We start from the raw sequence: 17,467 nt of genomic DNA, 5'->3' as shown, positions 1-17,467 counted from the left end.
AGCATAATAAATATTGAAAGAAACACAACAATGCACCATAACTCCCAAAATTAGGTGTCAACAGTATAAGAATGTATCTACATTCAACTTGAATCCAAGGAAATACATAAGATATCCAAATACAAGAGAAACTTTATCTCTAAAATAAAAGTCAAGACATAGTCTATAAAAAAAAGGAAGCAGAAGACATTCGAACGCCTAAAATCATTAACTACCTTGAAAGCTCTAACAATCGCCCGAGTTAAGCAATGTGGGGTTTACTCAAACCTGAATCTGCATCGAAAGGGTACAGTAGGAGTGAGTATAGTCTACTTATACTCAGTAGGTAACATAGGCCGACTGAGCAAAGTATAAAATAAAGTACACAAACTACATACTAAGGGAATGTGACCTGCAATCAAAAAATGTATCACAACGGTAGCCCACACCACTTGCACAAATAATTCTAATATATCACAAAAATAACAACAACACAGCAAGTACAACACAAGTATACATTATATCACATGTAAGTACAAACAGAGAAGAACGTGTATATACAAGATAGTCAAGTATAAATAGCAGGATATAGTGCAAGTAGACATATAACAAGTCAACATGGAAATTCAATCACAACATCAACACGATAAAGAAAGTGCAATGTATAAGATGATAATGATGTTGTTGTTGTTACTAATGATGATGTTGTACGAGGTTGTCGCACAACCTCTATATACACCCACTGAGGAATATTTTCTCGAAGTGGGACCCATGAAGGGTTTGTCAACCCATATACAACCCTATACACACCTATAGAGGCCGATGCAGGACCCATAAGAGGTTCATCAACCCATATACCACCGGTACCCATGACTCTTCTCGAGTATAATTCTTTGAAGAAGGTCTATAAGATCTAATACCGATCCCAATATCTAGTATCTCCAGTATTTCTAGTATTTCCAGTATTATTAGTATTCCCAATATTTTTAATATTTTTAGTGTTTTCAGAGCACATACGTAGCATCAGACGCAAATCAAGTACACATACGTGAAAACAAGTATATATAAAGCAATACAACAAACAAGTAAAATAATGTGTGTGATGGCATCAGGATGATGATGCAATATTCATAGCCAATCATAATGAGTATTTACATAACCAATCCGCATGATGTATTTCCACAACCAACCATAATGTTACATTTTCACAACTACGTGAGCCAACATCCACTCATTATTTCCATCATCCATGAATTTCCCACAAAGAATGAATATATCACAATACATCAAAGGTACCATAATATGATTATTCACTTATATTCCAGGCTATCACATCATATAAGAGCCCACACGGTCACACATTTCATGTAATATCCCAAATTTAATAATTACTGCACATATAGCCCCCATATGGGCACAACATATAGATAACCATTTTTCATTATTAGTTCTCGCCCTTAACATATATTTTGGTATATAAATTAACTACCTTCCCAGTCTGAAGAGTTAATCCATAACCTATCTCGAATGTCGAAATTAGTCTGTTACTATTCGAACCCACGACCTTACTTTCCACCAATGATCCCAAAATCAACTCAAACTTAGAAATATAGAATCTATGCATCAAAGGAAAGCCAATAATACTCATATTGCCTACTTTTGATTTGGGGTCAAAACAAACCTCCAAAATGGGTTTTCGAAAAAAAAAGGGCAAAATTGAAACTTTATGACAAAAATGTGTTTTTCATATTTTTAGGAATCTACAGCTGAAAAGCCAAGTCAAATTAAGTAAAAATGAGGTTCAAATCAAAGAAAACCCAATTTTAAGCTTTACCTGGTAAAATCTTTGAATTTCGCGTTAAAATCGAGAATCAAAGTTGTTTTGAAGGCTAAATTGATTAAAACATTATTCAAGTGAAAAGGAGTAAAATTGGGGTTTAAAATCAAGCCCTAAGATTGTTGGAGTTTTGAGAAATTAATCAAGGAATTAGAGTAGAACAGGATAAAATCTCACCTTAAATTCGTAATAGAACCAAGAAATAGATGTTAATCTAGCTTCCCAAGCTCCTATAAGCTTCACTTTTAAGCTCTTACACTATTTTAGGGTTTAACTCTCAAGAGGAAAGGTGAAAGAATGGGTTAAATGGGCCAAAAAGAGGGGGGTAAAGTTGTTTTTATACGGTGCACCAGCTTTTAAAAAAACCCAATTTTTTAAGTCCAATCCGGACTTTGATGGGGTGCCTGAGATTCATTTGGAGTCAGATATACATAAATAAACTATGTAACCACATTAAATTTGATGCTTCAGACTTAATGGCGATATCAGATTTTTTATGTCATTTTTATAAAGTTGACCCCCGAAGCTCGAAATTATAATTTTCCAAACCGAGGGTCGAAATGAGATTTAAAAGCCATAAAATCCAACCAAATATGTTAGCACCCTATAATCGATGTTTCGGATGCATTGGCAATGTTAGATTTTCCATCTGAGGTCATTTCAACCAAATGTGGATCCCACACCCATATTTTTAATTTTCCAACTTTTCGACTAATAAGTTGAAATGAGCTCGAGTGCATCGGGACCCAAACCAAAGGTCTAGCTAGCCTAAAATTGATATTTCAAAGTTGTTGACACAATTCGTTCTACCATCCATCGCACAGATCAAAAGATATCCACATAAGTATAAAATGAGGCTCTGAAGCCAACAAAAATCACATTATCACATAAATGGTATCAAAATACATTGGAACTATGCCAATCACCCTCACAGACCAAAAATACAACAACATAACTACACAGAGGGATAAAACAGTCAAATCAGACAAAATCACAAATTTCACATATTTCTTCAAAGTTTTAGATTGTTACTCCGATATACCTAAGGCTATGCTTGCTTCTCATTTTGAACCTCATCACGCCCTTCATGGATGACATATGAAGGAAGACCCGATTACTAATCCCAAACACCAAGGACCAAATACTGCTGTCCACACATCTCGTTTGCTTACTTTGGGCTACCTAAAGCGTATTCCGAATCATCCAAACTTTATCAAAAGACTCAAGAAGCAAGTCAATACAATAGGGTATAACCTCTGAAGTCTCAAACCAATCAATAAGAGATCGACAACGTCTACCATACATTGCCTCAAAAGGTGTCATCTCAATACTTGAGCGGTAGTATTATTATAAGCAAATTTGCTAGCATTAAATATTGCTTCCATTAACCTCCAAAGTCCATAACACAAACGTGGAGCGTAACCTCTAAAACCTGAACAGTCCACTCCGACTGACCATCAGTCTATAGGTGGAAAGTTGTGCAAAGGTCAATCTGAGTACCCAAATCTTTTGAAAACATCTGTTAGAAGCTTGAAGTAAACACTGAGCCTCGATCTAAAATAATTGAAACAGGCACCCAATAAAGACGAACTATCTCACAAACAATTATACAAGCCAACCTCTTAGAACTGAAGGAAATCTAAATATGTATGAAATGGGTAATTTTGTCAACCAATCCATGATGAACCAAATGTTGTCAGAACTATTAGAAGTATGAGGAAACTCACTCATGAAGTCCATATTGATCCGCTCTCACTTCTACTCTGGAATGAGTAATCCCTGAAGCAAACGCTCGATTTCAAATACTCATCTGTCACCTGCTGATAACTAAGCAACGATATACAAATTTGCTACATGCTTCTGCATACCACTCGCCAAGTAATGTTGCTTCAAATCACTATATATCTTAGCCACCCCTAGGTGGATAGAACATCTGAAACAATGTGCCTCCTCTAAAATAAATCTCACTTATCCACCAACTCTCGACACTCAAACTCAGCCTCTAATCCTCAAAATATTATCGAAATCAAAATATGTAGCCTCACTACTCAACACCTCACCCTTAAACTATCATCATCAAACTGGTGAGCTCAAACTTTCTCCATCAAAGAGGATCTAGCATCAACAAAGGCTAAAATATGTTCAAATGTCAAAATATCAAGCCTAACTATCTAGTTAGCTAAAGACTTAACTTCTAAGGCTAAAGTCCACTCCTGGGGCAAAGAGATAAGCTAAACTCCCCATACTTGTTGAATTTTTGCTCAAGAAATCCTCAACCACATTAGCCTTACCCAGATGATAAAGAATAGTGAGATCATAATCCTTAAGCAACTCAAGCCAACATCGTTATCTTATATTAGGATCTCGTTGATTGAAGAAGTACTGAAGGATACGATGATCCAAGAAAATCTTGTAAGGAACTTTATTTAAGTAATAATGGCATAACATCAACATAAAACCATGACTACCAAATACAAATCATGGGTAGGGTAATTCTTCTTATGAGGCTTCAACTGATGAGAGGCATGCAATCACCTTAACCTCCTGCATCAATACTTTACTCAACACAATACCAAAAGTATTACAAAATATGACAAAACCTGCACCTCCTTGGGTAAAGTCATAATAGGAGTACAAGTCAACAACTCTATGAGCTTTTGAAATCTCTTTTTACATGCATCAAACCACTAAAATAACATCTTTTTCTGAGTCAACATAGTTAAAGGAGATGCAATAAATGAAAAACCCTCTACAAAGCATCAATAATAACCCATCAAACTAATAAAACTCTGAATCTCAATAGGAGAAGTAGGTCTAGCCTAATCACGATTTGTACTTACCTTGGCCGAATCAACCATAATACCATATTTGGTCACCACATAACCCAAGAAAGAGATAGAATCCAACCAAACTCACACTTACAAAACTTGACATACGGATTCTTTTTACGCAACCTCTGAAGTATAACCCTTAAGTGCTTTACATGATCTACCTCATTCTTGGAATAAATCAAGATGTCATCTATAAATACAATTACAAAGGAGATAAGGTATGATCAAAATACCCGATTCATCAACTTCATGAACATTGTAGAGGAATTGGTCAACCCAAAAGACATGATTAAGAACTCATAATGAACATTTTGAGTCTGAAAAGTCGTCTTCAGAACATTCAAAGCTCTAATTTTTAACTAGTTATATCCAGATCTCGAATCCATCTCGAAAAATACTGAATCAACCCTTAAGCTAGTAAAAAAGATCATCAATGTGAGGAAGAGAATACTTGTTCTTAATTGTTACTTTATTCAACTGCCTTAAATCAATACACATACATATATAACTATTTTTTCATCAAAAATAAAATAGGAGCACTCCAAGGAGATACACTAGGTCTTGTAAACCCCTTACTCAATAAATCCTACAATTGCTACTTTAATTTCTTCAACTTAATTGGGGCCATCCTATAGGGATGGATAAAAATAGGTTTGGTTACCGACTCCACAATAATAGGAAAATCAATATCCTGATCCAAAGGCATACTAGGCAAATTTATAGAAAACACATCCATGAACTCGCGAACAACATAAATAGAATCCATAGAAGGTGGTAAAGTAACACTAGAATGATGGACATAAGCCAAATAAGATAAGAACCCTCTCTCTACCATGCGACAACACATAGGAAAGATATCCCTTCACAACCAAATTAAGAGTACCTTTCCAAGCTAACCTTGGCACACCCAGTATAGCTAAGATTGCAGTCTTGCATTAACAGTCCAAATAGAATAATAGGGAGCTAACCAATCATATCTTTACTAACATCAAAATCAACTATATCTAGGATAATCAAGTCTACCCAAGTCTCATAGCTTTCAAAGGTAACTATACAAGATTGGTACACTCGATCTACCACTAAAGAATGTCCTACTTGGATAGAAAAATAAAGAGGCATATAAAAAGGCTCACATACAACATCACAATCAGAAGAAAAATATATAGACACATAGGAGAATATAGATCCAGCTGGGTCAAATAACACTAAAGAATATCTTTAGAAAACTGGGATGATATATGTAATAACTGCTTTAGAAGCTTCTATCTTAGGTCATCCAAGCATAGCATAACAATGACCACATCCATTCCCAAACTGAGTAACTCCACAACCACCACTACGAGCTTTCTTACCTCTACCTCTAGCCCTACCCCTACCACTCTATGAACCGCTTTCACCGTAGATATTAGAGTAGGGCAAAGCTGAAGCTGAGAACCCTGTTAAGTGGGTCCATACACACTTTTGGGATAATCTTTGGCCAAATGGACAGCCTCATGACATACAAAAAACCTTCTATGACTTGACTTAATTTGAGGGGGAACAAATGAACTAGGACGACCGCCCTGGCCTGAAGAACTAAAATTAGAACCTTCACTAGCATGACCTCATTCCTAGCTGCCAAAAGTTACAGAACTTGAAGGTTACCACGTGATCCCTATAAAGCAGCCTTAATTGGCCTACCATGTTAACCACAGAAACCTCTACTAGAGAAATCTTTACCTCGAAAGGTGCAATCACTAAACTCGACCTGATGGCACACCTTCTTGGTGCCTTCTTAAGTAACTGGCAATAGATTCGGTCAACTTTGCATGTTTAATAATACTCTATAAAGAAACCCCTAAAATAACTATCTAGGTTATAGCCAACTGATATGGACACTCAAAGCCCGTCATAAAATTTCAAATCCTCTCTAACTCGGCAAAACTGCAAGAGGTTGAATATCTAGATAAAACATAGAAGCGTACCTCATACTTGAAAATAAGCATAAAACCCTGCTCCAAGTAATAAAAATAATCACATATCTGATCTCTCAAGCTATATGGCATAAAACTCTCCAAGAAGACCTCAGAAAACTAGATCCAAATCATAGTAGGCAAACCTAAAGGCCTACAGCTGGATAAAAACCTCCACCAATCCCTAACTACACTCGTCAATTGATATGTAGTATAAGTAACTCCATAAAACTTAAAGGATCCAAGATTATGTAACATCTCCTGGCAGTCAATCAAAATAGGCTTCGCTTCTAATCGCTCCACTAAACTTGAGAGAATCCAAATGAATAAACTTCTCAGATCTTAATCATCAGAATATATCATTGTACCCAAAACAAATGGAGAAATAGTAATTCTACTAGGCACTCCATCCACACACAGGGGGTACCGTAGATGACGGTTGTACCCCCGAAATAGAAATACCATAAGCATATATCAGTACTGATGGTGGAACACCACTCAAATTCTGAGGAACACCAGGTACAATCAATGGACCACCCTTTAAGAAAATCATAAGATAAATCAACAAATCTTGAACAACTGGGGTATCAACTAAACTCTGTGGAACCCAAGCTGGCCTTAGACCCCCTATCTGATAAACATCTCTAGTATACACAATCTTAGACTCAGGAGAGGCCTCCCTAACATATTCTTTGGCTGGGGAAATTCCTTATTCCCATCCTCTACCTATGGGTTAATCACGAACCTAACCTCATCTTCAAATCAGGGCTCCCATATTAAGTATCGGCTCAACATTCTTAGCATCTCTAGACCTTATCCTCACCATCTTCTTAGAAAAAATATAATAAAAGTCTAGAAATTAGACATGAACAAACTGCACAACAAAGAACCAAATTAGAGAAGGTTTTCCTAATGATATCGTATAGCCTCTCAAAAATAGATATGGACATCTACATACCAATCAGCGAGACTCTACTAGACATCCTGCTCTTACAATTATGAGACTGGTGAACCTAATGCTCTGATACTAATTTTCCATGACTCAAAAGTTGATGTTCATGATGGCACTTATCTCATCCCATCCTTGAGAAGTAAGCCAAGCTCCAAAAATCAAAACAAATTATAAACAAATAGTAAAACAAAATAAGGCGAAACTTCTAGAATGAACTCAGACCACAAAATAGATAAATATGAAAGTCTAAACAAAATACATAACAGTCCCAAAACCTAGTATCATAAGTACAAGATCATCTAAAAACTATATCCAAAGCTGAAATACTATATAAGCCTAACTTTGTAATAAATAAAACCAACATATAGATAAGATGAGGTCTGGAACTAACTATGAGAGTCTAGAGTATGCCAGTACCTCAAAGTATCCAAGAATCAAGCACGAACTCAGCTACCCAGTGTCACACTCATACTAGGATCTGCACCAAAAGGACACGGCAGAAGTGAGTACGGTCTATATGTACTTAGTAGGTATCATAGGTTGACTGAGCAAAGTAGAAAATAATACAAATAAAGAAAATACTATGAGCGCACAACATTCAAGAAAAAGAGTTCCTAAATATTAGCTCACGCCGTCTCCACTATCACTTCTAGTATATATATCATCAAGGAATAAGCATACACGAAAGTATAGATAGAAGATATACACTACAAGCAAACACATAATGAGAAGCACATAATATGCAAATGTAATGCAATGCTATGTATGATGAAGCGAATGGTTGAAAATTGTCACATGACTTTTTGTATAGAAATATCGAACCTCAATGCTCCAAAAATAGGACTCATGGGAGGATCACAACCCGTATACTATATCAAATTTTCGTTAACCTTAGCAGCATGTGTCAATCTACTCAACCATCACATTCCTTATTCTAGGCATTTTAGAAAGTGTCTCATTTTTTTCCAAAAATTAATGTTCCTCAATGGTATCAATATCTTATGAATGTGTATATATAATAAGGATGAAATACTCATAATTATATCAATATTAAGATGTTAAATCCATTCAATAGGTATATAAATGAGCTTAGAAATCCACATAATATGCCAATTATTCATGATATCAGTCCTAATTGTGCACCATTAGAATAAATATGCATGTAAAACATAATTAATAGCATATCAACCTATAAACACGATATTTTATCATGATAAAGGCAAACAATGCTCAATAAGGCCTATAATATCTATTTAAGCCCCCACTCGAGCATCACATTAAGAAATAAGGCATTCAAATGCACAAATAAGGTCAATGATATCAAATAAAGCCCCAGCACGGACAACACAGTATATTATATCATAAGTCAACAACTACAGAATATAGGCATCATAAAATATATAAAAATAGCTTAAAAAGCATAACTCATAGTTATTTTTTCCATCTCATAGCATGCTTTACTTATTCATTAACTACCCAACCCAGTCTGAAGAGTTAAACCATAATCTACCTTGAAACGGCAAAATTCGAGCTAAGTCCTTCAACACAGAGCCTTTCCCTTTTGATCGCCCTCGAAATCAACTACAACATTCAAATATACCATCTATGAGCTAAAATAAAGCTAGTGATACCCATATTTCCCATATTTGAGCCAAGTCCAAAATGGTTTCAAAAAATAAGTTTAAAAACGAAAGGGATAAAATCAGAATTTTATTTTAGAAATACATTCCCCAAGGTTAAAGGAATCTACAGTTGAAAATCCATGCCAAAACAAGGTCCAATCAAAGAAAAATTATTTTAAATATTTTTCACAAAAATTCTCAAAATATCATGTTAAAAGCAAGATTAAAGAGTGTTTTGATTATATAATCCAATGAAAAGTAATGAAATCAAGGTTTTGGAGCTGACCCAAGCTCAAATCGTGATGAAAACTCTAAAAATTGTCCAAACCAAAAGTTCAAAATTCAAAAATAGTAAAAATCTCAAAATGGTGTTTATATACAGCGATGGCTACTTTAGCGGCTAAATTGCCGCTAAAGTGGCTACTGTTTAAGCGGTCCATGACCGCTTAAGAATCTACACCATATATATGCGAGTGTTGGCTCTGAACAGACCCTCGGGATCTGATGGAAAACCCATAGAAACAAACCATATATTTTACCAAGCTGAATTCGCATTCCTGACTCAATGGCGATATTGATTTTTTAAAAAAAGATCTTTTTCAACAAATTAACCCCTGGGATCCCCTTTAAGACATATTTCAGTCATTTTTTAAATGGAGGGTCGAAAAATAAACTAAAGTCTTCGACACAAATCAACTCTGGTACTAACCCAAATTCGACATTTTAGATCTGATAGAAGTGTCCAAATCGCCATCTGGCACATAGAACATCAAATATTGATTAAAGTCAACTATGAAACTTTTAAAGATCCTAAACACCTTAAACTCTCCCAAAATCCTCCCGAAGACATTGGAAACTGTGGCAATCATCCTCACATTTCAAAATCAACATTTAACAACTAGGGGAAAGTGCAAATGGCCAAATCACATAAAAATCTAGATTTCACACTTTAGGTCATTATATCCATAGTGAGCTTGAATCTCCTTAAAGAGAGCGAGATCTCTGTATCACAGCCAGAATATATTATTTTTATTTATTTTATTTTATTTAGTTGCCCATTGTGTTGTAATTTGTAGAATATTACATCAACAATGCATATTACATTCTGTTTTTAGAGTGCTTAAAATATAATGTCACTTATGATATTTAACAGTGACTTATTTAATCCAACATCTGATGCAACATTGCAAACTTTTTATAATTAACAGTGACTCTCTTATTCCAACCTCTCATGTGACATTGCAATGTTATCATTTTTTAAAAGACATTTTGATACGTTATTACAAATCTTTTAATTGAAAATAACAATAGTTAAAAAGTTTCGTTTATTATTTATAAACTTGGGATCCAATAATATTCAAACTAACAATATTTATACCCAGTAATCAAACTAACAACATTATTCTCAACATAGTCCCACAAGTAAAATTGGTCCCAATAATCAAACTAAATACAATAAAGCAATACTGAGGTATGATACAATCAACAAATAACTAATCAAGATTAAATTTTCCTTTTGAACAACAATTATCACCATTATCATGACCAGCATAGTATGTCTGGATAATAGTCAAGATGAGGAGGACAATAGAACCAACCAAAGCAATTATAGACCAGGGATTGTCAAAATAGTTTGTTTTAAAATCAGCCATCCACATCTTTACTTTGCTATTGTAGTGCTTTTCGATATTCGTCTTCACATCCCAGTAAGAAGAGCTATCCTCTGCCTCATAAGTATTCAAAGCATTGTAAAGTTGAACAACTTGTTTGTCCCTCCCTAAACTATTAACTATAATATCTTTCTCTCGCAGCTCCTTCACGTCCTTTTTTGAAACCACAAGGAGCTTCATGAAGCTCACGTAAGCAGTGACAGATCTAGGCAGAACAAAGTTAGGAGCAAACTCATAAGCTATCATGTTCATGAAAAATACTTTGGTGTACATTGTAACGTGCAAACTTGGGAGCTCCAGCATTGCAGACTGACAGAATTTAGTGGGATAAAACCTTACACCTTTGAGTGATTTAATCCTACTAGCCCTGAAATCAATGCCTTTTGATTTCAGATCGCTCACCGAACGAAACACATACCGGCCAGGCATATTTGGTCCTTTGCCTCTGGAGAAGCAACAGGAGTCGAGGCACGATACCAGTTTGTTGATATCGCAACAATGATCTGCAGGTCGCGTGCTTTCGTGATCCAAGCCTGTGACAATTACTCTTCGGAAAATTTCAAGAAGGTGAAGGGGGGGTTCCATCTCTAGTTTGTTGGTGGCAAATGGATTTTCAATATTTTCATCATCAAAAAACATTTTAAAGCAATAGGTTTCTATGGTCTCTAACAATTTATCTCCCTTAGTAGTGTCATGATCAGTATCATATTTCAAGTGAACCAATATTTTGAGAATATGGAAAGGTACTTGATTTTCAAGCAAATACATGTCACGTCTAATGTTTGTATAAACAACAGTACCAAGATGATTAATTGTCCGGATCTTTTTAGGTGATTGCTCAGTCTCCTCTGGTCCGATATAATTTAGAATGAGACATGCATCTTGAAGCATCATTCGAGCAAATACTTCATTACTGTACTGACTGGTGACTTCTTCCAGGTAAAAACTTTTAGTGTACCTAGTAACACTTAAAATCTTTTCCATGAAGACAACTTCATTTTTGCCTCCAATAAACATTTTAACGGCCTCAGGCTTGAAATCCTCAACGAACTTGAGCTTCTTTTTTCCATAGTGGTAAGGCCCCAGGGAAACCACTTTTGGTTCATAATCATCACTTTCCTTATTCTCTTCTCTCATCAACGATGGAACCATTTGCATAGCTGGTTGCTCAAAAGGCATTTCTCCTTCCATCAATTTGCTACAAGATGAAGTAATTTAATTTCGATTTTAATTTATGTTGAAAGAGTGGGGAGATCAAACATCAAACAACAGATTAATTAGTGTATCCAATCCAGGATTAGTTACTATACTTAGTTTATCAATATACTTTGTTCACACACACACATATAGAAAAAATTAATTTCCTCAAAGCAAAATGATAATATATATATACTGAATTATGACCATCTCATCTAAAAATTAAAGTTATTAGATAGAACATACTTTAGCTACATGTTTTGTTTGATTCTTTTTCATATACCAAGTTAAAATGCTTGACTATCTTATCTAAAAACTTAAGCTATATATTTTAGAGAAATCATATTTATTTCAAAAAAAATAAAAAAATTAATCTTTCATTCGGGATATGAATCGCATGAACGGGGAAATAGGCCGTTGTGGTGTGCTCGGAACTAAAAAATTTCATATTCCTATTCTTCATGAAATTTCCATTAAGACCAATTTGCAAATATAAAATTTTTATAATTGAAATTGGTGTATTTGTTAGGGTAGTAATTACAAAGCTACAATTATACTTTTTTGAAATTACCATAACGTCTTTCTTTTCCTCAATGTAATTACATAGCTACATTAAAATTTTAAAATAAAATTTAATTATAAAAAATTAAAATTAATTATTGATAAATAAGGTCCTTTATTTACGATATTAAGTTAGGAATTTAAGTATATCTTGTACCTTGAAAATATGTTAATTAATAAGCAGATATTTTTAACTAATATTATAAAAAATGATATATATATATATATATATATATATATGGCTTAAGTCATCCACAACTCCTTTAAGTTGTCCCGAAATTTCACTTGAATCTATCAACTCAGACTTGTACCTGTTGAATACCTTTACTACTGGTCTTGTACCCATTGAACACTTTAACTACTTGAATTCGAACCGTTTAAACACATTTTTAACAATCAGCTATAAATATTAAGTGTGTGTAATTGTGGTGGTGAGGCAAAATAACAAATTAAATAATGCCATTTGGCATGTGAATCCAAAAAAACAAAAAAATAGTGAAAAAAATCTATAATACAATTTACAATATTTAATTAAAAAAAAAAAAGCAACTTTTCCATAACCCCCCCCCCCCCAAAATCATCTTCTTATTCGTCAAATTCTGTAAAAATAATTTCAAATTATTTTTAGCAATCTTATTTCTTTTGAGTTTTTCAATGGCGTATTAGTATCAATTTATATTTATTGCTATATTTTCTTCTTCTTGTGTTGTGGGTTCCTTAGAATTTGAATTCTTTAATAATATCAAGAAACTAATTTCAGATTCATATCAAGTTAGCCAAAAAAAAATGGAGTTTCGTCGGAGAAATTTTTGTATTAGTGTCAATTTATATTTATTGTTATCTTTTCTTTTTCTTGTGTTGTGGGTTCCTTAGAATTTAAATTCTTTAATAATATCAAGAAAGTAATTTCAGATTCATATCAAGTTAGCCGGAAAAAATGGAGTTTCGCCGAAATTTTTTTTGACCCAATTTGATCTTTATTTTTCTGATAAGATTCTATTCTACATTTTTAATGTTAAGCCTTTGTCGGTCAAGGATCAAATTTGTTGCCTTCTTGCTACTAAATTTTTCAAAAGAAAAAAAAAAAACTTCACCAAAAATTAAATTTTCAAGAACCCAAGTGAAAAGATTAAAAAAAATATTTTAATTTTCAGATCAACGAGGAGAAAAAATTGCCCCAAAATACTCTGCAAAAACAAGATTGTTAAGAATTAAAAAGAAAATTACAGATGAAGAAGGATGATGAAGAAAACGACTAAGAGAAGTGATTGGGGGGGGGGGGGGGGGGGGGGGGGTTTTTTTTTTTAAAATTAAAATTGTCATTAGTGTATTAATGATTTTGTTAACAAAAAACAAGTCATTTGATACTCTATTCACGCTCCTAAGGAGAGTGAATAACACTTTCCTTGCCACATCAGCACTTTGTGCCTGATAGATATAGAATTGAATGGGTTAGGGGTCTGATAGATACAGGCCTGAGTTGAAGGGTTTAAGTGAAATTTTGAGACAACTTTAAGTGGCTAGCGATGACTTAAGCCTATATATATAGAAAAAAGTTATGGTTTCTACCTCAAACTATACATGAAAAGTCTAAGTCACACTCAAACTATCATAATGACCTATTACACACCAACACCATATAAAAGTGAAACTATTACCTCCCCGCAACACTCTTGCCCAAGTTTAATGAGTGGAGGGTACTCCACTCGCCCTGTGGTGATGCCACGTGTTTAATTTATTTTTTCTATTTAATTAATGGACCCTTAAATAAACCTAACCCGACCCAACTAATTTAATCCAATTTTAACCCGACCCAACCCAAATATTTTACCATACCCAATTCATTCGGGTAGAATATGAATTTAAATATCTCCTTCTTCCTACCCAACTATTTTAAATCTATTCTTCTTTCTTTTTCATCATTGATAAATTGAAGGGAAAAGAAAAATTTAAAGAGAGAAACAAACAATGGTAAAATAAATATTGAGTATAGAAGTTGCGGTAAAATTTTGATAGGCGGTGATAACACCATTATTGCCGGTGGCAGGTTCGAAAAGAGGAAGACAAAAAGGGAAAGGGAAAGTTTCATTGTCAATAGTAAGGCGCCATTAGAATTTAGTAGTGGTGCAGGTGCGAATTTGTGGTGGTTTTTGTAAATTAACATGTTAACAATGGTACTATTGTGATTCTGATAGCAATTTTAGTAGTGGATGTTGAATTTTGTGGTGGTTGTTTGTGATTTTTGTGATACTAATGGTTGTATTGTAATTTCGATAATGAAAATTATGGTGGATTCTTAAGATTATTTTGGTGAAGATTTGAATTTGATGATGATGGTGTCAATGATGGTATTTTAATGGTGATTTTGGTGAAGAAAAACTAGTTGAAGAAAGAGGGACCCGCATATTAAAATGAATAAATAAGAAAATTTAATTTTATTATCATTTTTTCAATTGAAAAAATAACTAATCTAATTGAATATATTAAGAAAAATATTAGGAGTACTTAATGATATAATGACAAATGAAATAGTGACACGCGTGCAATTATGTCATTTTAAGATTTTTTTCTTTCCTCTCACGCACCTTAGGAAGGTGAATACACCTTCTCTGCCACGTCACCTTCTAAGGTGGAAATAGTTTCACTTTTATATAGTATAGGTGTGTAATAGGTCACTACGATAGTTTGGGTGTGATCTAAACTTTTCGTGTATAGTTTGAAGTGAAAAACATGACTTTTTTCATATCTATACACACACATATATACATATACATACATACATACATATATACATACATACATTAATAAGCAAATATGTTTAACTAACATTATAAAAAATGAATTACACACACAGAGACATATATAAGAAATAGTTCATTTTAATTTAATTAATCATAAAATCTAAAAGCACATGATTTTTTAGAGCATGATATTTATGTTTTACAAAAAAAATTAATATCATAAAATTATTCAAACATTTGACAGAAGATAACCTATCAATTCTAGCTGAAAGATGAATCACATACAATTTGAAATAACAAGTCAATACTAATAAAACAAATAAATTGAAATGAAAAATATAACATAAATTTAAAAACAACATAATCAATACTTTATGTTAAATTTTAACGTGACTTATAATTATATAATTCTAATGAAAAGTAAAATATAAGTCTATAACACATTCAACAATGAGTTCTACTTTAATTTAAAAATTGAAATACTAACGGAATTATGCTAAAATAATAATAAATAAATAATAATAATAATAATAATAATAATAATAATAATAATAATAATAATACCATGGAGTGAAAAAGAAGTAAAGGTTGAGAGTGAGGGAATGAAATATAGATAATGTAAATATAAATACTTTTTTAAAAATTTAAAATAAAAAATCAAAAAATCAAATGGAAAGAAATCCAAAATAGAAATAAAAAAAGAAGAAATTGAAAAGTGACATGACAGTGTTACAAACAATTCACACCTATTCTGAGAATAGAAGAGTCTAATTAGCCTCTCCCAATTACACACAATTTCCTGCTAATCAATTAAACACCTGACCAAACTGTGTTACACCCAATAATTACACTCAAATCTAATTTGAGGCATCTTTCGAAACATGAGTTAAATAGTATTTTTGCGATCAATTTTCATTTCTTCACTTTCAAAAAAAAAAAAAAAAAGTAGTGAGCCAAGTTAAACAAGAGAGAGAACAGACTTTTAGTTGTTGTTTCTGTTCATTTTTATTTGTTTACTATTTTAAAAATATATTTTTATTTTTATTTATCGCTTTTAACATATCAAGAAAATATAATTATTTTTTTTCATGTTTTATCCTTAATATTAATTACGTATTCTTCAAATTATTTTTCAAAATACCTAATATTAAATATCAATAAATAGGGTTAGTGAGTTAAAATAACTATATCAATCATTGTTTCCTTAATGGACATGACAAATAAAAATGAGCGAGGTAGTATTGAATATCTTTTCTTTTGGTTTCACATTCGATGTTCGATGCCCGCATTGAAACTCCGACTAATCTGGATCGCGCGTTGCAGGTCCCATTAAGAGGTTAGCGCTCCCAATATAATTTTTTCCATACTCGAAACTCGAACTCGAGATCTTTAATTAAAGTTGGAGAAGCCCCACCACTGCACTACAAACCATGTAGTGGGGGGAGTATTGAATATCATCTATCGCCACCAAGGAAGAAAGAACAATTTTAGAAAAGGATATAAGTTAGAGGTGGTATTATAAGGAATACGTTTAATTGTGTAACTAGTTTCAATTTTTTTTCTTTTGTAAAATTTAGAATTCATCATTTAAAAGAGAGAAAAAATGAAAAGAATCATTGATGCATTAAGAGGCATACCATGAAGACTGAAAAAGGATATTTATACGGCGGAACACATTTACATACCAGTGCACTAGCGTTTGGGAATTCGGATGCTCCTCTGCTGAGATGTTTGATAATAGTCAAGGATATGTTCGCCATATTTAAAAGGTTATCAAGGATGGAATTTATTAAGCCTTGGTCCCAAAGTAAAGAAAAAAAACATTTTTGGGTAATAAGTAAAGAATAAAAGTTAAAGTGTCATTGGGATAGTTTAAAAGTAAATGAAATAAAGACATATTCTCTCCATTTTAATTTATTTATCAAGTGTACTGTGTGGAGTGTTAAAAATATTTTCTTCAATTATATATTTTTTGAAATATTTTCTAAACAGTTTGCTTTATTAAGTAATATTGTAACTTATAATACTTTTTATGAAATTTCGGAATATGTAGTAAGTTGTACTTTGAAAAAATATTGAAGATTCTGTGTCATAATTGACATTGAACCTAGGTTAATTTAACATA

The 17,467-nt window shown here is 33.0% G+C and overlaps 1 protein-coding gene across 1 annotated transcript; it reads right to left on the bottom strand.

Moving 5' to 3' along the window:
• Positions 1-10,529: 10,529 nt before the first annotated feature.
• LOC107874949 (UPF0481 protein At3g47200) lies at positions 10,530-17,162 on the bottom strand. The gene is made up of 2 exons (XM_016721640.2): positions 17,028-17,162; positions 10,530-12,041 (listed from the first exon to the last, which is right to left on the bottom strand). Exon 2 carries the CDS (start codon positions 12,032-12,034, stop codon positions 10,667-10,669), a length of 1,368 nt encoding a protein of 455 aa, XP_016577126.2. The 5' UTR covers positions 12,035-12,041; positions 17,028-17,162; the 3' UTR covers positions 10,530-10,666.
• Positions 17,163-17,467: the final 305 nt, after the last annotated feature.

This window comes from Capsicum annuum, chromosome 6, assembly GCF_002878395.1.
Source record: "Capsicum annuum cultivar UCD-10X-F1 chromosome 6, UCD10Xv1.1, whole genome shotgun sequence".
NCBI lineage: Eukaryota > Viridiplantae > Streptophyta > Magnoliopsida > Solanales > Solanaceae > Capsicum > Capsicum annuum.
The sequence above is the reverse complement of the archived record's forward strand: the minus strand, read 5'-3'. Positions and strand labels throughout refer to the sequence as shown.